Source organism: Propithecus coquereli, unplaced genomic scaffold (assembly GCF_000956105.1).
Source record: "Propithecus coquereli isolate 6110/MARCELLA unplaced genomic scaffold, Pcoq_1.0 Scaffold264, whole genome shotgun sequence".
In the NCBI taxonomy this organism is placed as follows: domain Eukaryota; kingdom Metazoa; phylum Chordata; class Mammalia; order Primates; family Indriidae; genus Propithecus; species Propithecus coquereli.
In genome coordinates, this window is record NW_012148219.1 from 1,101,541 (window position 1) to 1,128,474 (window position 26,934).

Here is a 26,934-nt window from a genome sequence, read left to right on the forward strand (position 1 = left end):
CATCACCTCACCACAAACATTTATCATTTCTTTGTGTTGGGAACATTTCAAATCTTCTCTTCTAGCTCTTTTGAAATATACAATATATTGTTCACTATAGTCATCCTACTGTGTTATTGAACATTAGAATTTATTCCTTCTAACCGTTTGTACCCATTAATCTACCTCTCTTCACCCCCCACCCCCAACACATACATTCTTCCCAGCCTCTGGTAACTGTCGTTCCATTCTATATCCATGAGATCAACGCTTTTAGCTCTCCCATGTGGGTGAGAACACGCAGTATTTGTCTTTCTGTGCCTGGCTATGTCACTTAACATAATGACCTCCAGTTTCATTCATTCATGTTGCTGCAAATGACAGGATTTCATTTTTTTTTCTTTTTTTTTGGCCAAGTAGTATTCCATTGTGTATATATACCACATTTCTTTATCCATTCATCTGATGATGGATACTTAGGTTGTTTCCATATTTTTGCTATTGTGAGTAGTGCTGCAATAAACATAGGGGTGCAGGTATACTTTTGATATACTTATTTCCTTTAGTTTGGGTAAATACCCAGTAGTGGGATTTTTGAATCAAATGGTAATTCTGTTTTTAGTTTTTTGAAAAATCTCCATGTTTTCTGTAATTACTGTACTAATTTACATTCCTACTAATGTTGTATCAGAATTCCCTTTTTCTGCATCCTCACCAGTATCTGTCATTTTTTTGTCTTTTTGATAATAGCCATTTTAACTGAAGTGAGGTGATATTTCATTGTGGTTTTGATTTTCATTTCTCTGATAATTAGTTATGTTGAACTTTTTTTCATATGCCTTGTTGGCCATTTCTCTGTCTTCTTTCGAGAAATATCCATTCAGATCCTTTGCCTACTTTTTAATGACATTATTTGGTTTTCGTTGAGTTGCGTTCTTTATATTATTATTTATATTCCCCCTGAGTTGTTTGAATTCTTTGTATTATTACTTGTATTCCCAAGGGGAGGGTCCATATCTTCATCTGATTATCAGTAGGGTCTATTATAAATTTTAATTTAGTACCTGAAAGAAACCTCTTTCACAGGCTTAGGTTTATGAAATTTAAACTTTCTCTCTTTTAATCAAAAGTCATCTGATCCTTTATGGCACAGAAGTTTATTTAGTGGAACCTACCTCAATTGGGTTTTCTTTTAAAACATTTTCTAGTTTTCAAGTTTTTAGTTCTGTTTTACTTTTTAACCTAATAGAAATTTATGTTTATGTTTATCTCAGTTTTCTTTTCATTGTCACAATTATAAAATTTAAGTCTATTTTCCAGGCTTTAATTTAAAATAGAAATTGGTTTCTTTTCCTTTTAAAAAACCCCATGGAACTAATAGTTTGAACATCAGCAAGTTGCATATGTAACTCTGTGATTAGGGCTGTAGATATGTGATTAAGCAGTGAACATTGATTTTTGCTGTTGTTACTTAAGTCATAAGTGCAGTTGAGCCTAATCGGATCATAGTTGAAAACGTTGTAGCCTTCTAATATAATGAACAAATAAGAACCTGTACAGCTGTTCTTTTTCTGAAAAGGGAACATAATGGCTAAAAAAAAAAAAAAATGATGTTCGAGCATTGTTAGGAATGAATTCATATTGCTCTATAAGTTGCCAAATGTCATATTTAATAAGTCACTTTTTTAAAAAAGTCAGATCAGCAATAAATGATCAGTATCTCATTCCTTATCTCCTGTAGTTACACAGAACATGAAGAGTGTTTACATTTTAAATTGCTTTGGCTAAATGTTAGAGAAATCGTTTTGGAGTCAGTATCAAATTGGTTGGTATCAGACTTGAAGCTTAAACACAAAGCAGCTGTTGTTGAGCAAATACTATTTTCATAACATTAATATGCTTTCAGTTAACGAATGAACCACTTCCATCACCACCTCCATGTTTAACTACTGTTTGACTTTCTTGGTGACTAATTTGCTTTCTCAATAGATTATTTACTTTAACTGAAACAGGAAGAATTTTATTTAAATAATCCATATTTTTCCATCTGCAGAATGTACTCAAGAAAAATGGGGATTTCCAATGTGCCACTATTTAAAGGAAGAGAGATGGTGTTGTGGTCGTAATGCCAGAATGTCAGCATGTTTGGTATGGTTATATTTTTTCCTAGAGTAAGAGCTGTATTTAGATGTTGCAGAATTTATTATTTTTGGCTAATATCATGCATTAAATGCCAAATTTTGCAGAACATCATCAGTAATACTTTTGTGCATTGCTAATTATGAAGAAAAATGACTTGCCCTTCCAACATCATCTATTCTACGTGTAGTAAAGTAACAGATTTTTATATATGATTACTTCAATTATTATATAAAATGTACCAAGTTGTAAACACAGAATTAGTTCAGTACTTTCTTCACAGCTCTGTGATGTGTTTACGTTTGTTTGTAGCAGATCATTTGGTCTCCTGAATTTTTATACAATGGGAAAATATTATTAAATATTAAGCTACCTGGAATATGAAGTAAGTATCTGGTTAAATAAAACCTTAATTGTGCCTGATTTGACAGGTATCTTTATGTCTAGAACGCTTTAGCCCATAGTGTTCTCTGTTCATGGCACTATGTTGTTTTTGTTTACTAAAAGACAAAATAATATGTTCGTTAAAAATTATAAGAAAATATGTTAAAATATAGCATGTAAATATATCTGTATGTTTGTATATATGCATAATAATAGCATTGAATTTGATTGTTTTGGCTATACTAAAAGTGAGCCAGGAATATGTCGTTTCATTTTTTTCCTGTTTTCTAATTCCTTCTGAAGTTCAAGGGCTGTATAATTGGAATTGACATTCAAGGATATGTGTTTGTGTATACGACACACATCCATTATAAATCAGCCCTAAATTACACAAGCATACTAATTAACATTCTTTAATGATATTAACACTTTTAACTGCATAAACTTACATGTTATCAATTAATCTTTTTAAATGTCACTTTTACAAACCCTTATACAATGTGTTTATAAAACTTATAAGATAAGACTAAATATATCAACAGTCTGTCTTGTTTTTTTTTTTTCCTTAAAGGCATTGGAGCGGGTTGCAGTTGGCCAAGGGGTAAGTAAGAATGTTTAATCCAAGTGATGAACACAATCATTTTTCTTTCAACTACTCTTCATACTTGACCTGCTGATGAACTTAAAACCTGATGGATTTTAATAAATATCACCTCTACTTGTCACTGCTGCATATTCAGATTTATGGGTTTTCCATAAGTTTACTTTAAAAGAGAAATGAACTTTCAGAACAGTAAATTGAGCTTTAAGGAAAATTTCCACATTATGCTCTTATACTAACCTCTCATTTCTTCCTATTATGCTAAACAGTCTGTAAGGATTTCTAAAGAATGCTGCTGCTGACAATTAGGCTTTTGTGGGCTTAGTTCAAGTAAAGATAAACAAGGTATAGTATTCAGTATACTATTATTTTCACTTTAGTCCAAAACACATATTTCAGTTGGTTATTTGACATTTTTCCTTATTGACTTGATTAGTCATTAGTTGCAACAGCCAAATGGGTTTGTATATATAAACGGAAGTTAAATATAATCCCCTAAATATCTATATAATTGTCTTATCCTTCATCTTATCTTCATGAAACATATTAGGGATTTTTTAAGAGTTCTTTTTTGAAATTTTTCCCAAGATTTCTTCTTGAATTTTTAAAAATAATTTCAATAACAAGTGTCATTCACTGAGCACTTACTCTAGTCCAGTAATGTTTTCTATGTTATTATTTTTTAAAATGTATTCACTATGCCTATCTAAAAATTGATAAAAACAGATTCTTTTGAAGGCATTAACATTAGAGCATATGGTTTAGTTTGTGGGACTTTAGTTTCAAACTGCTAGTTTGCATCTTGTATTCATCACTTACTGGTTCAATGACCCTGGGCTCACGTCATAATTTTTCTGTAGCTTAATTTCTTTATCTGTAAAAATAGGAAAAATAATAATAATAATAGGAGTAATACCTTTCTCATGGGATTAAATGAAAGAAAAATGTAAAATACTTAAAACAATATCTATCACATAGTTCTTAATAAATGTCAGCTATTATAGGTAATTAATAATTATAATCATGAAAACATTAGGTAAATCTTACACAGAGCTTACTAAAGCACTATTCAAAGTTTTTCTCATCAATTAAGATAATAAATACTAGTACCATTAGATATGTGGTATTAATATCCTGTGATACACAGGAGGACACTTAAAGGTAGTGAATGCTGGGATTTGAATCTCTGTTGCTGGAGTTCAAGGTCTTAACTACTGTACTACATATCAACTTAGTGGTTCTATAAGGGCCTGGAAAAAGAAAAAACCTTTATCGTATTAATAATGCCCAATACATCTGTGTGGTGCTTTTTAATTTCCCAAGTATTTGCTCATGCTTACAGTCAATCTTATGAGTTGAGTGTTATTCTAAACTTAAATGAGAATGATACACAGCAGAAATTTAATGGTGTGCTCTAGCTGCCCTAATTAATTGCAGAGCCCCGACTTCCAGCTTAGTGCCCTTTCCACTAGACCTGTAAAATGTATGTCTAATACGTATGCTTTAAGGATGTACACTTTATGCTCCTTCTTATGTTTAAAATGCATTAGAGTGTTAAGTTGATTTATCACTTGTGAGGGGAAGAAAGTAAACTCTGAACCACATCTAGTTTATTCCTGGAATAGCTGGGCACAGGCTGCTCAGGAGATGTTGACTCCATTCCCGCTTACCCCCATGTGTATTTACCAGGATGGATAGTGCTAGTTATTCCAGGAATGTGCATTTGAAGGCACTTTATAACTCTCTTCTCTTTCTCTTAGGAAACTGCTATAAAGCACTTACATACTCAAAGTAACTTGGGAATGATGATTTATTCTATCCTGCTGTATTTCTCTGTACATTCCATTTCTGCATGTTCTCTTGCTTAAAATGCATGTCTTCGTCTTTTTTTAATGTCTTTTACAATTTTTAATAACAATATAAATGTCATTTATTTCTAAATTTTCTTGATATCATTTTATATGATTTTTTTCAAAAGCATGAGAAAGGAGAGTTTTAACTGTTTTTACAAGTTTCATATAAAATTAAAGTTTCTATCTGTTATAGCTAATCAAACAAAAAGTTAAGAACTTGGTAAGCCATTTATACTACTATTACTAATATTTCACTTCATGCAATAGTAGATTTGCCAAAATGCCTTGAATTTCAATAGAACATTATAAGAGTAGGTGTTAACATATGAAAAGGGATTTAAACAGTTTGTGAGAGAAATGAAAGGATTTTCAAGGAAATAAGGGACAGATGATAAAGTAGAGATTTGGGTACTGTAGAAAAGAGTTACTCAAGATGATAAAATCTAAAATGAAAATATATACAGAGATACGAAATTTTAAATGAAATGTTTTGGCACAATTTTCAAAGAAAGAAAGTTTTGAGATTAGTAGTTTTTGTCTCAAGCGAAGGAGTTGCATTTGGAAAGAGATTTCTTATAAGAATTATACCTTGGAAGGTTATAAATTTTAGTGTGGCCATTCAAATGTGTGTATGAGTCTACTTTCAATGAGTTGTTTTAGGACTCAATTTGGGGAGTGTGGTATTCCTAACACCATTTCTGTTTTGTTTTTGCTGATTCATATTTTAATTAAAGCCCACATTGACTTAAAATGTATATACAGAGTTGTAAATTGTCTTCCAAAATAATAATACATAGGTAAAACCAAAACTACAATAAACTGATGTCAAAAAACCTACCCTAAAAAAGAAACATAGTAATATGGAATTGCAAAACAAGAATAAGAGAAATGTTTACCCATAAAATCCTATATGCAACATTAATGTACCATTTAAAAAGAAATTTTCTTATTTTTTTTAATTTAAATAGATTAGAGGTGGGGGGTACAGGTGATTTTTTGTTACATGGATGAGTTGATTCACAACACCAGTTCTTACTAGAATCACCATGCCCACTATTCCTACCTTCCAGAGGGGATATAACTTGTGTTCTGACACAGTGCTTTGTTAATATGCTATAAGTAAGATATTCTCCAGTGACTTAAAAAGACAGTGCCATCCGGGGAAGACCCAAGAAATAATGGGTCTTCCCCATTATTTCTGTTTTTTTGTAGTCTCAGCACCACAGTGTGGTAACTTAATGTTAGATGGGGGCGAGGGGTATTAGAGTAGGTTTTCTACCTGAGCATATAGATAAAATTTTATTTTGTTATAAATTCTATCTGAATTCAAACATGTTTATTCTAGTTGGAAACAGATGAAAATGACACTTTTGGACTCTGAAGAAGAATGAAGGAGAATAGAAGTTACAAAAAGATAACTCAGTGGATATACACATTCCACTGAACTCTATGTTTAAAACTTGAGCAGTCTCCGGACAGTTTTTAGTTTCATCTTGCGTGACTTCTCAAAAGCATTGCAGTATTATTGATTATTGTTCTTACTCATTTTTCTTTTTTTTTTTTTTTTTACCAATATTAACTTTGCATGGAAGATGGGTTGTTGTTGCTAACATTATTTTATGTGTTGGGTATCCTGTACTATTAACATCAAAAGATCTATGAAGGTGTGGGTGGGGTTTTGGTGACTTTTATAGTTTCTTAAAGAGTGCCTCTTCTGTTGCTGCAGTGAAGGGCTCTTTGTTTTATAAATATTAATAGTTTCACCTTCTGCTTCTTTGAAACTATTATCTCTCACTGGGCTTTTCTCTTCAGCCACTCCTTCTTTCCTTTGGAAAATGTTTGAACCTTCATGGAACACCTCCCATCTCTCTTTCCCCTAGAAGGGAAGCCTTGCCAAGAATGCAATCTCTTATCCTATGTCCTTTCCAAGCCTCTACTTTTCAACTCTGCAGTAGCCAGCCAATGCCATCTGTCAGACCTCAGTCATATCTTTAGCATTTCTTTCCTTAGGATAGTATCCTCTCTTTCTTGGTGTGAATCCTAGTTGATATTATCTTTATTCTACCTCCATTAAGACAAAATTGCATTCTCTTCTTTTTTATTCATGCCCTTCCTGACTCTTACAGGCTCCACAGCTGAGTGGCTGGTCTTGAAGTTTATTTCTACATTTTTAACTACATTTTTAACACTCCATGTAGGTGTCAGCCCATTTTTCATTGATTATGACTTTTCTTCTTCATTCACTACTATTTCTCTTGTGGTTTCATCTATTTTCCTGCAGAGTTACTTCCATGGTGAGAATTAGCCTCAGGGTAACACTAACTTGAAATGGAAATATTATAGTCATCTTCTATGTTTAGCAACAAAGTCAGGTTTCTAACATTTACTTTCAGCTCTGACTCCCTGGTATTGATTTAATTTCTGTTTTTTATTTGTTTCTTGTGCTCATATATGTCTACATTTTTTTCAGCTGTCTACTGAGTCACTCTTCTATCGTGCCGTTCTTCAGGATATTATTAAAGATTGTTATGGCATCACCAAATGGTATGAGGATTTTATTTTAATAAGAATAACTATATTATATTATAAGTGAACTGACTTTTAGTCTTCAGGTGAATTTATGCAGGGTCACTGTTATTAGAAGAAGAAATATGAATTTGAACATAATAAGTAAATAACGAAGTATGCAGCAACTGTATCTTAGATCAATCATGAAAATGGAGGCTCTAATGATTCCTTTGTGTTCTAAAAGGTTGTTGTAATATTAAAAATATATATATAGAATGTATTTAGAATTTTTAAAGTATTGAAATGTTTTGTATAAGTAATTCAGTGAATATATTATCAAATGAGCAACAGTTGTATTTAAAATGGTTCACAACCAGTATAGCATAAACACTTTACTAATTAAACAGGTATTGATTATAAACAACCATTAAGCTCATTCATGTCTCTACTGGTAGAATAGTAGCCCTGCATACGTTTTGTTTTGTTTCTGTTGTCCCCAGATAAGGCACTCCTTATACAGAGAAGCAAGAGGTAGGAGAATTTTTCCGTAAGATTGGCTCAACACTGTTGTACTCGATTCTGGCAGGTTTTATAAATATCCTCTTACTAATTACAATATTAGGATTCTGATACTCATTTAGTGTAATTGGATTATTTTTCAAATTAAAATAGGGCAATTTCCACGTTCTCAAAAACCAATTCACACTTAGAGATAAAAGAGATTTTTAGATTAGCTATTATTCCCCTGTAAGAAAAAAAATGTCATTTTTACTGATAGAATTCACTACATACAAATATCTACATAGACTGTTGTTTTCAACTGTCATTTCTAATTATATAACTCCCATAACTGTATCTCAATCTCCATTCTCTTTTCCATATATTTACAAATTTTCAAAATGTACAAAAATGAATTTCTCATTTTCTCCTGAAAACTAGCTCCTCTTGAACTCACCCCAATATGCTAACTAACCTTGTTGAAAAAAATACATTCAAATATTGACTGCTTGCCACCCTTAAAGACCTCAGATCTGCTCATGTGTTTATTATTTTTTTAATGACCTCTTAAATTTGTCTCCATTCTTTTCTAAACTTTTCTTCTCACTTAGAAACTCAACACTTTCCAACCCTCCACCTTGCTTCCTTCCTTTACTACTCTGAAGATAGATGATGTTTATTATAAGACATTTTATTTCTGAGCCTTATGTCAGCCACATTTGACAATGTTGATAATTGTTTTTTTCTCTAAAATCTCTTCCTCATTATCTTCCATTATGCTGCATTCTTTTGAGTTTCATTTTTTTTACTCTGAACACTTATCTGTTTTCTTTAAGAATTGTTATTCTTCTTCTTTTTTTTTTTCTTTTATTTCAGCATATTTTGGGGGTACAGATGTTTAGGTTACATATGTTGCCCTCGGTCCCCCCCCGCCAAGTCCGTGTTTCAAATATGTCCATCTTTCGGGTGGTGCGCATTGCACTCCTTGTGTATACAAATACCCGTCCCCTCCTCCCTCCTCCCCCTGTCCCCTGCCCAACATCCAATAGATGTTATACTTATATGTGCATTTATGTGTTGATTAGTTAATACCAATTTGATGGTGAGTACAAATGGATCCCGTTCTTCTGCTCTTGTGGTGCCCCACTTTGGATAATGGGCTTAAGTTTAATCCAGGAAAGTATAAGAGGTGCTAGATCACTGTCGTTTCTTATGATTGAGTAATATTCCATTGTAAACATATACCAAATTTTGATAATCCACTCATGGATTGACGGGCACTTGGATTGTTTCCACATTCTTGCAATAGTGAATTGTACTGCCATAAACATTCGGGTGCAGATGTCTTTATCGTAGAATGTTTTGTGCTCTTTTGGGTAGATGCCTAATAGTGCTATTGCTGGATCGAATGGTATTTCTATTTTTAGCTCTCTGAGGTATCTCCAAATTCTTTTCCACAGAGGTTGCACTAATTTGCAGTCCCACCAGCAGTGTAAAAGTGTTCCTGTCTCTCGACATCCTCGCCAACATTTGTTGTTTTGTGTTTTTTTGATAGAGGCCAATCTCACCGGGGTTAGGTGATACCTCATTGTGGTTTCGATAGATGCAGAAAAAGCATTCGACAAAGTCCAACACACCTTTATGATAAAAACTCTCATCAAAATAGGCATAGATGGCTCATTCCTTAAAATTATCAAGTCCATCTATGACAAACCCACTGCCACTATCATATTAAGGGGGAAAAATTGAAACCATTCCCACTTAGAACCGGAACAGACAAGGCTGCCCTCTATCTCCACTTCTATTCAACATAGTGCTCGAAATCCTCGCCACAGCAATTAGGCAAGAGAGGGATATTAAGGGTGTCCAAATGGGGACAGACAAGATCAAACTCTCGCTCTTTGCCGATGATATGATATTATATCTAGAAAACCCCAAAGACTCATCTAAGAGACTCCTAGAACTGATAAATGAATTCAGCAAAGTCTCAGACTACAAAATCAACACACACAAATCTGAGGCATTCATATATGCCAACAACAGTCAAGCAGAAGATCAAATCAAAAAGGCAATTCCTTTTACAATAGCCTCAAAGAAAATTAAATATCTAGGAATATATTTAACGAAAGATGTAAGAGACTTACACAGGGAGAACTATGAAACACTAAAAAAAGAAATTGTAGAAGATGTAAACAGATGGAAAAACCTACCTTGCTCATGGATTGGTAGAATCAATATCGTTAAAACGTCCATACTACCTAAAGTGATCTACAGGATTAATGCAATCCCTATCAAAATCCCATTATCATTCTTCACAGATCTGGAAAAAATAATTCTGCGCTTTGTATGGAACCAGAAAAGACCTCATATAGCCAAAGCAATCTTAAGTAAAAAAAACAAATTGGGAGGTATCAGTTTACCGGACTTTAAGCTGTACTACCAGGCTGTAGTGATTAAAACAGCTTGGTACTGGCACAAAAATAGAGACATTGACCTCTGGAACAGGACTGAGAATCCAGAGATGAAACCATCTGCATATAGTAATCTAATCTTTGACAAAGCTGACAAAAACATACACTGGGGAAAAGAATCTCTTCAATAAATGGTGCTGGGAAAACTGGATAGCTACATGCAGAAGACTGAAACTAGACCCCACCTCTCACCTCTTACAAAAATCAATTCAAGGTGGATAACAGACTTAAACCTAAGGCATGAAACCTTAAGAATTCTAAATGAAGATGTTGGGAAGACCCTTTCAGACATTGGCCTAGGTAAGGAATTCTTGAAGAAGACCCCCAAAGCAATCGCCGCAGCAACAAAAATAAATAAGTGGGATCTAATCAAATTAAAAAGCTTCTGCACTGCCAAGGAAACTATCATTAGAGTGAATAGACAGCCCACAGAATGGGAAAAAATATTTGCTCTCTACACATCTGATAAAGGGCTGATAACCAGAATCTATCTAGAACTCAAAAAAATCAACAAGAAAAAATCAAACAACCCCATCAACAAATGGGCAAGCGAAATGAACAGAAACTTTTCAAAAGAAGACAGAATAATGGCCAGCAAACATATAAAAAAATGCTCAACATCTCTAATCATTAGAGAAATGCAAAAGAATTGTTATTATTCTATCCCCTGAGTGTATCTAGGCACTCTTCTCTTTTATATGCTGCTCCTGTCTCTTTATATTTTCTCTTTCCCTTGGCATCCCTTGCCATGAATAACTCTTGAGTCATGTAACTAGCTCCCACATCTTTTTTAAAAGTCCAAATTGGCATTTCTCATTTTTATCTGAACAGCTTTATTTAAGTACCTCACGAATACATCAGATTCAGCTACATCCAAAAATCAAGGTGATCATCCCAGCCATTCTTTTCCTCTTTCTGCCTTCTCGTGACTTCTTTTGTCATTTCTGGGAATGGCATGACCTCTATTAACCTTTAAAAATATGGAAATTACATTCGATTCTTCTGCCATCATCACACCACATATGGATTATTTGGCAAGACTTGCACATGTTATGTTTTTTAATCTAGCAATTATTTATTGTGTGACAGACTTCCTATCAGGGTATGGGGATTCTGGGTTCATAGGACATGATGTCCACATAGAAACATTTTATATTCTGGTCAGAATGGCATGTGTAAAAACTAAAGAAAATGATAGACACCCACTTCCAATAACAGCAGTCTAGACAATTAGGACCAACCTCACTTCTGAGAAAAGCTAAAAATGCTGGAGCTGTGTGTGTGTGTGTGTGTGTGTGTGTGTGTGTGTGTTTAAATTTGTTTTTAATTGGTTTGAGAACATCAGAAACCTGTCAAGGAAGTTAAAAATTATAAGGCAAATATCTAAGAGAAAATGGAAACCAGTTCTTGAATAGGCACCTGTCTACTAGTGAACAGAGAAGGTAAAGAGGTTGAACACAGCTTTCAGTGCAATGACAGTTCTAGTGAGACAAAAGTTAAGAGTTTGTGGTCTGCCTTGGATGAGGGCTCAGGAGTAGGCCAGGTGAACCACTAACACTTTGAGTGGCTAAATATGTCCCTAAAGTATGTTCTTGAAGGTTCATACTGTAAGAGTGAGAGTGAACTAGAAATAGAACAGTTCTACACTGGACTAAAGCTCCCACTTTGAGTCATCTCAAGCTGTGATTAAAATATTTCAGATTATTGCTTCTGCTAGCTGCCTGCAAGAAGCAAATGCTCTCTGGACAAAAATAATATAAATCTAAGCCTCAAATTATCATTATAATTTGGTATATGTAGCACCTGGCAGTCAATCCAAAATAACTAGCCATATGATGAAACAAGGCAGCGTGACCAAAATCCAAGATAAACTACAGTCAACAGAAATGGACCTCTAGGAAATCCAGAGAAAGGCTTAAAGTAACTATACTTGACAGACTTCCTTTCTGAGAAAATGGAATAGATGTACTTTTCTCTATTTTTCCTGCTATGTACCACTAACTCCCCTGAACATTATATATAAAACAAACATAAGAAGACTCTGAAAGATGAAGAGAAAAAGGCAAACTGTTTAGGGATCTCAGGACACAAGGAATAACATAGTATAAGTTCCCTAGGTTTTCTTTTTGCCTCCTACAGCTCAGAATTGCAGCTGGAAAAGCTAACAATCTAAAAACACCAATGGGTACAAACAGAAAAATTTCCAAACAAAAGCCTCTCTCTAGCCAAAGGACCAAGAAAGGGGCAGCCCCAGAAAAACTTTTAGATAAAACTGTGCCATATTGTAGCCAAAAACCATAGAAAAACCTGTAGCTCCACTCTTACCCATGCCAACAAATGCCACGTGGAGAGTCTACACTTCCATCCTTTCCAGGCTATAATGAGGCTCCCCAGCAACCCTTTTATGGAGTGGTGCTAGGGAAGGCAGTGTAGGAAATTGAGACTTTCAACCCTACCAGGTGATAACAAGCACCCCACCACCACTGCCATAATGTGGTAGAGACCATGTGAGAAGCCTGGACTTCCTGCCTACCCAGCAGTAATAAGATGTCCCTCCTTTTCCCCACTAGGATGGTATTAAAGAAGGCCTAGCAGAAAGTCAGGACTGTCACTCTTACCCAGCAATAACAAGGCCACCACTACTAGTGTCAGTGGGGATCACAGGGGAATAGAAGTCTCAACAGTAACATGTACCGACACACACACATTAGATGTCAACAGAGGCAGACTTATCTTCACACAAAAACTTGCACCTGAATGTTTATAGCAGCTTTATTTATAGTTTCCAAACTGAAAACAACCCAAAAATCTTCTGAAGAGTGAATAAACTGCAGTAATCCATATCGTAGACTACTACTCAGCAATAAAACAGAATGAACTATTGATACGTGCAACAACCTGGATGAATCTCCAGAAAATTATACTGAGTGAGTGAAAGCCACTCCCAAAAGGATATATACTGTGTGATTCCATTTGTATACATTCTTGAAATGAGAAAATTTAGAAAGGACAAGAGATTAATGGTTGCTGGGGGAGGAAAAGAGCGTAGGTGGACAGGAAGTGGATGTGGCTATAAAATGGGAACATGAATGATCCTTATGATAATGGAAATGTTCTGTTACTCAACTGTATCAATGTCAGTATCTTGTATGTTACCAATCATGAGACAATGTGGGAAACTAGATAAAGAGTACACTGACCTCTATTCTTTCATACAACTGTCTCTACTTTTACAATTATATTTAAAAACTTAAAAATTGTTTTAAAACTCTGCTCAATATGCACATTGAACTATAATATTTGTTGTCAGAGAACCAAAACATACACAAAAAAACCAACTGAAAATTGTAAACAATACTTTAGTACAGAAGAGACTGGAAAGATGAGGGAGAAAGGAAACTGAAAAATCAGAAGAAATAGAAAGCACAAAATTTAATATTTTTCCCTAATTAAAAAAATAAAAGTTTGGCAAATGAGAAACAGTAAGGGCAGTAAGGGTACCTCATTAACTTGAAAATGAATGTGTGCTCTAAAACATACATCAAATGCAATGCCAAATGGAGTAACATTAAAAATAATCTTGTTAACATCAGGAACAAGACAAGGATGCCTACCATTTTCACTTAGAATCAATATTAGACTTGAAGTCATAGGTGACATTGGAAAATAAGAAAAATAAATGAATGGTATAAGGATTGGAAAGGAAGAAGCAAACTTTCTTCATTATTTGCTACTGATATGATAAATTACATATAACATCTAAAAGAGTCTACAACTTATTAAACCAAAGAACTTAGGAATGTGGTCAGATATTCAAAAATATTTGTTTACCTAGCAATAGTTAGAAACCATACTTTTCAAGTACCACTTAAAAATTTCAATAAAAGTTGATATATCTAAGAATAAACCTAGCAAAGGATATATATAAGAATTTTATGAGGAGTAACATCACCATAATGGCAGAGTAGAAGCAATCTACTTTCACTCTTTACCACAGAAAACCATAAACTATTTAATACTGTTGAGTGCCAAGATTATCGCCATCAATATGCCAGAACTCATAACTGAGTATGTGATGAATCCTGGGATCACAAACAACTCAAAAACTGTGAACAGAAGGTGGGAGAAATGGTCTTCTTTTTCTGCAAGGCCCCTCTCCCAAACTGTCAGGCACTCTGTGGAAAAATCTCCCAGGCTTGTGGTTTCTCTACTAGCAAAAGTGAGATTGAGGTGGACAGCTAGCTTCCCATCATCTTTGGTTCTTGCACATGAAAGACATTCCTGCCTGAACCCAAAGGAAGTATTGCAAGTGCCTGTAGGGAGAGGGACCCCTGAGGACATCTGAATACAGACATTGTAGGTAGGGCTAGCAGCCCCAGTACGTGAAACCTGGGGGCTGCTAACCATTTCAGACAAAGGAGACACCAAATCTGAGAGATAGTTCAGTAGCACCATCCTATAGGGGATATGTTCCACAGACTCTCTGGGGCATGAACCCCGCGAACTCCCTAGCCAGCCTCCCCTTACAGCCAAAGAATCCCTTTTGGGACTCCCCTATCTGGGACAGGCAACACTCTGAACTTTTGTGAGAGCTACAGCAAATCTGGGCTTAGTGTACCATCTAATGCCCAAAAGGAAGCAGTGATCTAGGTCCAAGGTAATCATTGGGCAAATTGCATAGAGTCTTTAAACACATGTAAACTAGAGAGATCAAGCAAACTCAGACAATAAAAACTGGAATAATCCTTCAATGTGAAGACAGACATAAATCCATAACAAACAACAGAAAACAGGGAACCATGACCTCCTCAAATACACAAAGCAAGCAGCCAGCAACTGACCCTAACGAGAAGGCAATATGTGAGTGCTCAGATCAAGAATTCAAAATAGCAATCTTGAGGAAATTCAGCAAACTCCAGAATAACACAGAAAATGAATTAGGAAGTTCATCAGAGCAATTTAACAATTAGATTGAAATAATTTTAAACACACACACACACACACACACACACACACACACACATATCCTGGAACTGAGAAATGTATTGGCTGAACCAAAAAAATGAATTAGGAAGTTCATCAGAGCAATTTAACAATTAGATTGAAATAATTTTAAACACACACACACACACACACACACACACACAAACAGATATCCTGGAACTGAGAAATGTATTGGCTGAACCAAAAAAAGGCATCAGAGAGTCTCAAAGCACAACTGATCAAGCAGAAAAGAATTAGTGAACTCAAAGACAGGCTATTTGAAAATACACAGTCAGTGGAGATGATAAAAATAAGAATGAAAGGGAATGAAGAACAACTAGAAAATCTATAAAATAACCTCAGAAGAGTAAATCTAACAGTCACTTGCCTTTGTGTTTGTCCATTTTTGTGTTCCCGTAAAGGAATACCTGAGGCTGGGTAATTTATAAAGAAAATAGGTTTATGTGGCTCGTGGTTCTGAACACTATACAAGAAGAATGGCATCTGCATCTGCTGGGCTTCTGGTGAGGGCCTGAGACTGCTTCTACTCATAGCAGAAGGCAAAGGGGAGCCAGCATGTGCAAAGATCACATGGCGAGAGAAGCAGCAAGAGGGAGGGGAGGTGCCAGGCTCTTTTTAACAACCAGCTCTCTCAGGAACTAAAAGAGCTAGAACTCAATATCCCCCAACCAGGCAGAGCATTAACGTAATCATGAGGGATCTGGTCCCACTACCCAAACACCTCCCATTAGGCCTCACCTCCAACTTTGAGGATCACATTTCAACATGAAGTTTGGAGGGGTCAAACATCCAAACTATAGCAACCTTCAAGAGGGGGTGTAGAAAAACCAAGAGGGTAGGGAGCTTATTCAAAGAAATAATAACAGAAAACTTTGTAAACCTAGAGAAATATACAGACATTCAGGCATAGCAAAGCCAAACATGTTCAAGCAGATTGAACCCTAGTAAAATTACTCCAAGGCATATAGTAATCAAAATCTCAAAGGTCAAGAACAAAGAATGGATCTCAAAAGCAAAGTAAGAAAAGAAGCAAGTAACATATAAAGGAGCTCCAATTCATCTGGCAACAGACTTGTCAGTGGGAACCACTCAGGCCAGGAGAGAGTAGGATGACATATTAAAAGTGCTGAAGGAATTAAAAAAAAAAAAAAATTACCTCGCAACCAAAAATACTGTAGCTAGCAAAGCTATCCTTGAAACATGAAGGAAGATAAAGACTTTCCCAAAAAACAAAAGCTGAAGGAACTCAATATCACCAAACCTGTCTTACAAGAAATGCTAAAGGGTATTCTGAAAGAAAAGGACACTAAGCTGCTAAAAGAATATCTGAATGTTTAAAACTCATTAGTAAAAGTAAGTACACAGGCAAATGCGAATACTCTAATACTGTAAGTGTTGTTTGTATTCCACTCATATATCTAGTATGAAGATGAAAGGCATGTAATCAATAATAATAGTTACAACAATTTGTTAAGAAAGAGGCATTATAAAAAATAAATTGAGACAACAAAAAGTCAAAATGTGGGGATGATGGAGTTAAAATGTAGAGTTATTTAGTTTTTTTCATTGTTTCTTTGTGATCAAAGTTAAGTTGTCATTAGTTCAAAATAACTAGTTATAAGTATGAGGGTTTTTTTTGGAAGACTGATTGCAAGCACAGGCAAAACCTTTAATAGATACAATAAAAATAAAAAGGAAAGAATTAAAATATACTACCAGAGAAAATAACAACCACAAAGGAAGACAGTAAGAAAGGAAGAGAGAAGTTACAAGACAACTAGAAAACAGGTAACAAAATGAAAGTGATAAATCCTTACCTATCAATGATAACATTGAATGTAAATGGACTAAATCCTTCAGTTAAAAGACCCAGAGTGGCTGAATGAATTAAAAAACAAGACCCAACTAACTATATGCTACCAGTTGTGATGCTAGAAGTGCTCCCAAGAAGCAGAGTAAAGTTATTACAAGAAAGAGTGGAGTTGCATGATGTGTACAATAGATTGAAGTCTGCGGCTGTGGTTGCCCATCATTTCAAGGTAAATGAATCCAGTGTAAGGACCACTGTAAAAAAAGAAAAGGAAATTCACAAAGCTGTCACCGCAACTACACCAGCAGGCACAAAACCGTGCATGTTTTGCGAAGTACAAATTTGTGTTAATTGACTTTCTATGTTTTTGGTAAGGATTCCAGTCAAGGGTATTCTATTAGCAGTTAAATTTTGAGGGAGTCAAAAGTTATATGTATACGTTTTACTGAACAAGGAGTCAGCACCCCAACCTCCAAATTGTTCAAGGGTCAACTGTACTGATATCAGATTAAATAGGCTTCAAGTATAAAACTATAAAAACAGATAAGAAAGATCATTATACAATGATAAAGGAGTCATTTCAGCAAGAGGATATAATAATTAAAAATACATATGCACCCAAAATAGCACCAAAAATATAATGCAAATGACAGTAGATCTGAAGGGTGAGGTAAAGTACAGTACAATCATAATAGGGGACTTCAGCACCCCACTTTCTGTCTGGACATATCATCCAGATAGAAAATCAACAAAGAAACATCTAATTGTAAATTAAATTTACAAAACGTTTCTGCTGAAGCATACATATTCTTTTCATCAGCACATGGTACATTCTTCAGTATAGATCTGTGTTAGGCCACAAAACAAGTCTCAAAAAACTCAAAAAAGTCAAAATCATTCAATCATCTTTTCTCACCACAATAGAATAAAACTAGAAATCAATAACAAGAGGAACTTTGGAGACTGTACAAATACATGGAAATTAAACAATATGACTAATTGGTTAATAAAGAAATGAGGAAGGAAATTTAAAAATTTCTTGAAACAAATAAAATGTAAACACAACATACCAGACCCTATGGGATGCAGTGAAAGAAGTACTAAAAGGGAAGTTCATAGCAATAAAAACCTACATCAAAAAAAAAAAAAATAGAAAGTCTTGAAATAACCTAATGATGTACATCTAGGAACTAGAAAAGCACGAACCAAACCCAGAAAGAAATGAAATTGAGACTAAAAAAAAGATACAAAAGGTCAATAAAACAAAAAGTTGGTTCATAAAATTTACAAACCTTTAGCTTAATTAAGAAAAAGAGAGTATACCCAAATAAATTAAATCAGAAAGGGAAAAGGAGACATTGAAACCGAAACTACAGAAACCCAGAAGACCATTAGAGACTATTAAGAAAAATTATACACCAACAAATTAGAAAATCTAGAGGAAATGAATCAATTTTTAGACACATACAGCCTACCAAGATTGGAACATGAAGAAATAGAAAGACTAATATTGAGTAATGAGATCGAAGCAGTAGTGAAAAAGCTCTCAGCAAAAAAAAGCCCAAGATCAGATGGCTTCACTACTGAATTCTACCAAACATTAAGGAAGATGTAGTACCAATTCTATTCAACTCTTCAAAAAAAATTGAAGAGAAGAGAATATGTCCAAACTCATCCTATGAAGTTTGTATTACTCTAATATCAAAACCAGACAAGGACATAACAAGGAAAGAAAACTATAAGCCAATATCCTTGATGAACATAGGTACAGAAATCTTCAACAAAATACTAGCATATCAAATTCAACACTGAATTTAAAAGATGACATGATCAAGTGCAAAGGTGGGATGCAAAGGTGGTTCAATTACATTCAATAAAAGTGATACAAAAAGTGATCACATTAACAAATCCAAGGACAAAAACCATATGATCATTTCAATAGATGCTGCAAAAACATTCATTAAAATTCAACCTCCCTTCATGATAAAAACTCTCAACAAACTCAGTATACAAGGAACATACCTGAAAACAATGAAGGCCATTTATTATAAACCCACAGTTAACATCATACTAAGCAGGATAAAATCCTTTTCTCTAAGATCTGGAACAAGACAAGAACTCCTACTTTCATCACTTTTATTCAAAACGGTACTAGAAGTTCTAGCCAGAGAAATTAGGAAAGGGAAAAATTTATAACAGACGTCCAAATTGGAAAGGAAGAAGTCAAATTATTCTTGTGGGCAGGTGACATGATCTTCTATTTAGAAAAAGCTAAAGACTCTGCCAGAAAACTTTTAGCACTGCCAAATTTAGTGAATTTGCAGGATACAGAGTCAGCATATAAAATTAGTAGCATTTATATAAGCCAATAGTGATCAATCAGAAAAAGAAGTCAAGAACACAATTCCATTTACAATAGCTACCAATTAAAAAAAAAACGTGGAATAAATTTAACCAAAGAAGTAAAAGATTTTACAAAGAAAGCTAAAAAACACTGATGAAAGAAATTGAAAAACACACAAAATAATGGAAAAACATCCCATGCTCGTTGATTTGAAGAATTAGTATTGTTAAAATGTCCATACTACCCAACAAGGGTGAACTGTACTTAGATAAAATAGACTGCAGGTATATCTACAGATTCCAGGCAATCTATTTCAAAATACCAAGGATATTCTTCACAGAAGTAGAAAAAGCAATCCTAAAATTCATGTGGAACCACATAAAACCTTGAATAGTGAAAACAATCCTGAGCAAAAAGAACAATGCTGGGGACATCACAGTATCTGCCTTCAAAGTATTCTACAAAGACATGGTGACCGCAATAGCATGGTACTAGTATAAAAGCAGACACATATGCCAATGGAAGAGACTAGAGAACCCAGCAATAAATGCATATATTTACAACCAACTTATTTTTGGCAAAGGCACCAAGAACATACATTGTGGAAAGGACAGTCTCTTCAATAAATAATGCTGAGAAAACTTTACAACCATATGCAGAAGAATGAAACTAGACCTCTATATCTCCCAATATAAAAAATATCAAATCATAATTTCTTAAAGATTTAAATATAAGGCTGGATGCTATGAAAAAACTAGAAGAAAACCTTGGGGAAATGCTTCAGGACAAATAGACAAACTATAGAATGGGAGAAAATATTTGCAAACTATCCAACAAGGGATTAATAAAATCTAAGGAACCCCAAAACAGCAAAAAACAAATATTTAAGAAATGGGCAAATGATCTGATTAGACATTTCTCAAAAGCTGACATACAAATAGCCAACAGGCATATTAAAATATGTTCAACATCACTAATCATCAGGGAAAGGCAAATCAAAACTACAGTGAAGGCCGGGCGCAGTGGCGCAGGCCTATAATCCTAGCACTCCGGAAGGCCGAGGCGGGAGGATCCTTTGAGCTCAGGAGTTCGAGACCAGCCTGAACAAGAGCAAGACCCCGTCTCTACTAAAAATAGAAAGAAATTAGCTGGACAACTAAAAATATGTAGAAGAAATTACCCAGGCATGGTGGTGCATGCCTACAGTCCCAGCTACTCGGAAGGCTGAGGCAGAAGGATTGCTTGAGCCCAGGAGTTTGAGGTTCCTGTGAGCTAGGCTGACGCTACAGCACTCTAGCCCGGGCAACAGTGAGACTCTGTCTCAAGGAAAAATAAAAACAGTGCAATATCATCTCACCCCAGTTAAAATGGCTATTATCAAAAGGACAAAACATAAGTGTTAACAAGGGAGGAACTCTTACACACTCTTGGTGGGAATGTAAATTTGTACAACCACTATGGAAAATAGTATGGAGATTTCTCAAAAACACTAAAAATGGGACAGGTGTGGTGGCTCACACTGTAACTACAGTACTTTGGGAGGCTGAGGCAAGTGGATTGCTTGAGGCCGGAAGTTTAAGACCAGCCTGTACAACATGGCAAAACCCTGTTTCTACAAAATATACAAAAAACAAAAATTTGCAAGGCATACAGGTGCATGCCTGTGCTCCCAGCTACTTGGGAAACTGAGGCAGCAGGATAACTTGAGGCCAGGAGTTCGAGGCTGCAGTGAGCTCTAATCCTTCCACCGCACTCCAGTTTGTGCAACACAGCAAGACCCTGTTTCCAGGAAAAAAAGTAAAAATAAAACTACCAGATGATCCAGCAATCCCACTACTGGGTGCATAGCCAAAATTAAGGAAATCAATTTGCACATTCCCGTGCTTAGTGTAGCACTGTTCACAATAGCCAATATATGGAATCAACCTAAGTGTCTATCAACAGATGAATGATAAAGAAAATGTAGTATATATACACACTGGTATGTTATTCTGCCATAAAAAAAAAAAAAGTCATTTGCAGCAACATTGATGGAACTAATGGACATTATGTTAAGTGAAATAAGCCAGGCACAGAAAGGCAAATATTGCATGTTCTCACTCATATGTGGGAGCCAAAAAAAGTTGATCTCATAGACATAGAGAATAGAATGGTGGTTATCAGAGTCTGCAGAGGGTAAGGGGAGTGGAAGGAATAAAGAGAAGTTGCTTAATGGGTACAAAAATACAGTTAGATAGAATAAGTTCTAGTGTTCAATAGCATAGTAAGGTGACTACAGTTAATAATTTATTGTGTACTTTAAAATAGCTAGAAGAGAAGATTTGGAATGTTCTTAACACAAAGAAGTGGTAAATGTTTAAGGTGATAAGTATTCTAATTACCCTGATTTCATTCTTACACATCATATGCATGTATCAAAATGTGCAATCATTATGTATCCATTAAAAAAGATTTCTATGAGGAAAATAAAATGTAAAAAACATTGCAGGACTCCTAAATAAATGGACAGATATAACATGTTCATGGATAGAAAAACTTACAATTTTAAAGATATCATCTCTCCACAAAGTGATTGCTAGATACATGCAATTCAGTGCAACTAATGAACATCCCAAAAGGATATTGTGTGTGTGTGTGTGTGTGTGTGTTTAGAATTTGTAAGATGTTTCAAAATTTATATGGAAGAGATAAAGACAAAGAAAGAGAAGACACTACTCTAGAAGAAAAACAAGTTTGAGAGTCTTGTTTCACTAGATACTGGTACTTATTTTTGAGCCACTGTGATTTAGACCAGTAGTACCCAATGTTTTTGGCACCAGGGATTGGTTTCATGGAAGACAGTTTTTCCACTGATAGGGAGTTGGGGGAGTAGCAGGGAGGCAGAGCTCAGGTGGTGATGCAAGCCATGAGGAGTGGCTATAAATACAGATGAAGCTTTGCTCACTTGCCTCTGCTCATCTCTTGCTATGCAGCCTGGTTCGGAATAGGCCACAGACAGGTACCAGTCTGCAGCACCAGGGTTGGGGCCCACAGATTTAGACAATTGCCAAATCAGACTGTGGAACTAAGTAGAGAATGCAGAACCAATTCTTTGCTAATCATTGGAGAGATCATTAAATAGTGCTAGGTCAGTAGTTATTTATACAATATATTAATTTTCTTTGCTACTATAACAAATTATCATGAACTTAGTGGCTTAAAACAACACAAATTTATCATCTAGAATTCTGGAGGTCAGAAGTCCAATATGGACTTCCTTGAGCTAAAATCAAGATGTCAGCAAGGCTACATTTCTGGAGGATCTAGGGGATAATCCATTTCCTTGCTTTTGTCGGCTTCTAGAGGCACTCTGCGTACTTTGGCTCACGGCTCCTTCCTCCATCTTCAGAGTCAACAGTGTAACATCTTTCTCAGACTCTTCTTTTTCTACCTCCCTCTTCCACTTTAAAGGATCTTTGTGATTACATTGGATCCACATGGATAATTCAGAATTGATTTTATTTTAAAGTCAGTAGATTAGCAGATTTCATTTCATGTGCAACATTAATTCCTCCTTGCCATGTAAAATAACATATTCACTGGTTCTGGGGATTAGAATGTGCACATCATTGGTGGACCATTACTCTGCCCTCCACATATAGAAAAAGATTAAATCAGATCCCTATTTTATACCAAACACAAAAATCAATTCATAGTGGATTAAAAACTTATTTATAAAAGACAATACTACAGTACTTTTAGGAGATAGTATTGAAGAATATCTTTATGACCTTGGGATAGGGGAAGAATTGTTTTTAATTAAATATAAACATGCAAATCTTAAAAGATTGAAAAGTCATACACATTAACATGAAGAAATTCTGCTTTCTGAAGATGTCATACAAGTCTTAAGAGTAAAAAAAAAGTGACCACTGGCAGAAACTAATGTTAAAAACTACAACTGACAAAAGACCAATATCCAAATGTTGTAAAGAATTCCTACTAATCTTTCAGAAAAATTAACCAATATAAAAGAAAAATAGTCAAAAGACTTGATTAGTCACTTCACAAAGAGAATTTTCAAATGGCCAATAAACATAGGAAAAATTAGTCATCGGGGGTGTAAAATAAAATCACAATGAAATATTTTTATAATTATTAGATCATCAAAAATTTTAAAGTTTGACAAGATCAAGTGTTAGCAAGAATACAGAGTAGCTAGAACTGTCCATATCACTGGTGCAAGAAAAAAATTATTTCGACACATTTGAAAAAGTTAACACTATGTAATAAAATTGAAAATACATATATACTTTTTCTCAGCAGTTCCATGCCTAAGTGTATATCCTAGAGGAAGTCTTATACATGTACTCCTAGAAACTTAAACAAAAATGATCAATAGCAACAATGTTTATAAGAGCAAAAATCTAGAAACAAAGTACATTAATAGAAGCATGGATAAATTGTAATATGGTCATATAGTGAAGTACTAAACCACAATGAAAATGCATGAATTACATCTACATTATTCAGCATGGTTGAACTTTGTGAATATAATTTTAACTAAAGGAAATTTCAGAGAAATTCCTATAGGACGGTTCCATTTATATAATTCAGAAACCAGCAAAAGTGAATAATAAATTATTTAGGAGTGTAAATACATGGTAAACAATCAGGAAAAACCTGAGAATGGTAGTAAACACAGTAAAATTTAGTATCATAGTTTTCCATGGTGGGTGCTGAAGGGACAGAGGATTAGGCAGAGTGATGAGATAGGGAAGAGGAGGAGTACATAGGGAACTCAGTGTACTGGTAATATTATATTTCTCATGTTCAGTGTTGGGTACAGGGTTTATTTTACTGACATTCTTTATACCTTACACATATTTTATAAATGCTTGTTTGTGTTCAGTATCAAAATTTTAATCTTTTTTCAGGCTATACCCCAGGGTCAGTTGAGCCACATACTATATTCCTAGTATCTAGTACAGTCATCTCATTATAGTGATAAGACAAATTAAGATCACAGCGGTTAAAAGCTTATCTAAAGTCACACAGCCTGAAAGAACCAGGACTAGGACTAAATCCATACTCCAGAATTATTTTTACTGTCTCATGCTTATTTTTATTGGCAGATTTTCATTGGGATATATTTAATATGAGTTGAGTTGCATGGCTCTTTGTATTGGCATTGTAAATCAAGGTTAACTTGACTGGAATCACTAGCCAGCAAGGGCACTAAAGACAGAAAATAAGATCACTTAATTACTTCTTCTCTATTTTGTTTAGTTTATTTTTCCTGTTATTGAAAATAAATTGTCTTCAAGTGACATACTGTTTTAGAATACTTGAAACATTATTCTAAAAGTTTCTTTGTTTATATAGCCCAAGATTAGAAGTAAACCTTTTTCATGGCCTTAAATATAGCATTTTTACTTTATTAATTATAATTGTATAACATAAATTACCCATTTATGGTAAAATTTTTTTAAAAATTTATTTTATAATTAGTCCTTATCTGGAAATTTTCTAAGGGAATAAAATGCCAAAGAAGGAATTTTATGGGGTAAAAATCTCTTGTAATAAAACACTTGGAGAGCAAACAGGGAAAATAGTGTATACTTCATTCACTTTATTATTCTCTTTCATAATGAGAATTTTGTATACAGCTACCCAGAAATATGTAATATTTTGCTACCCATAATTATGAGTTACCTAGTTTAATTTTTAATACTGATTTTGTTGTAGTCAAATAGGAAAGTGAAAACCTAGATATTAAAAACTGTCTCACAAAATTAATCATTCAGTCCACATTGTTTGGTCAAATTACAATTAGAAAATCTGGATCTTTTAAATTGAAAAGTAATTTGAAGTTTTTTTGGTTCTCCCTTAAGTGATCACCATTTTCAGCAAAATTTTATGATGCTGATCTTTCAAATCTTTTGGTATATATTAACATAATGTAAGTCACAAAATAATTAATTTCATATATATTTTGTGTTGACGAAGAAACTGAATTTTGGTGCATTCTGTCCTGCATATGCTTGTTTTCTTTTATTTAGTATACGTGTGCTTCACCTTTTTCTCAAATGTACTACAAAAATCTTTGGAAAATGCTACAAGTAAACTGTGCTCTTACAATTGTATTTTTGAAAAAGCATATGGGTGATGTTGGAGTCACTTGAGTAGAATTTTAATTAGATCTGGTGAATTCACTTTTATTAAAAGAAAGAATACTAATTCCTTTTTAGCATGCTGACCATGCTTTATTCTGACAGAGGGGCCCCTTTTAATCTGTTCTTAACTTCCCATCGTTTATCTTTCAGAAACAGTCATGTCACTTTTCTAACTTTCAAATGCTTACTAATTCTTCTTTATACCCCAAAACTGAAATATTGCTATTATGGCATTCAAGGCCATTTTAAATCTGTCATTAATATCTGTTCCAGCCTAATCCATCACCCCATTCTTCCTCCTCTGCATCCTGAGCAGCTGTCCATGCACACTGTCCTGGCACACCAGATTATTCATCATTTTCCTTGCAACTATTTTTGCACCTTTTATGCTTCCTTCGAGCTATTCTATCTACTTGGAATATTTCGCGCCCCCCCCCCGACTCCCACATTTGTGCCATCCTTTCTTCATCCCAGGACCTCTGGCAGGTGAAATCCTGGGTATTCTTTAAAACCAAATTTAGAATACGTCTCTGTGATAGCTGTCATTTCTCCTTTTTGCCTTCTTCTCTTCTCTCATAGTACTTAAGCTATGATTCACTGCTCTTATTGAACCTAATACTACAGTTAATTGTGTTTCTACTTTTCTGCCACCTTCTGAGCTCCTTGATGGCCAGTTTTCAGTTTTATTAAATGAAATAATGTATCATAGTAGTTAAGAGCACAAAATCTTAAAATTTCCTATCCTCACTTTACTTTGCCTGCCATCAGTAGTGCACCCAATTTACCACTCTTTATTGAAATACTTTTTTCTCTGATATTCTAGGGAAATATCCTCACAAGATACTTTTTTTTCTGTTGCTCTTTTTTATTTTAGTTTATTTTGGTGATTTCTCTTCCTCTTTCAAACCTCTAATTATCGGAGTGCTTTTTTCTGTCTATACCTACTTCCTAGGTGATTTCATCCTGTCTTATGGCTTTAAATACTGTCTGTATGCTGATGAATCCTGAATCTATAGTCTGGTTAATGACAACCTTATGCTTCCATTTGCTGAGGCCAGAAATCCTGAAGGCATTCTTGATTCTTCTCTTTATCTAACTGCCTAGATCCAGTCCTTCAGCAATTTTGTAATCTCTTCCCTCAGAGTATATCTAAATTTTTTGTACTTTTCACCATATTGAGGGCCAACA

General features: G+C 34.6%; 1 protein-coding gene across 1 annotated transcript in view; it reads left to right on the top strand.

Annotated features, from left to right (window-relative positions):
• Positions 1-26,934, top strand: part of METTL25 (methyltransferase like 25) — a 117,544-nt gene that overhangs the window by 62,317 nt on the left and 28,293 nt on the right. The window contains exons 6-8 of the mRNA XM_012647365.1: positions 2,033-2,127; positions 3,074-3,103; positions 7,427-7,500. Of these exons, the coding sequence (XP_012502819.1) occupies positions 2,033-2,127; positions 3,074-3,103; positions 7,427-7,500 (199 nt within the window). The remainder of the gene's footprint in view (positions 1-2,032; positions 2,128-3,073; positions 3,104-7,426; positions 7,501-26,934) is intronic.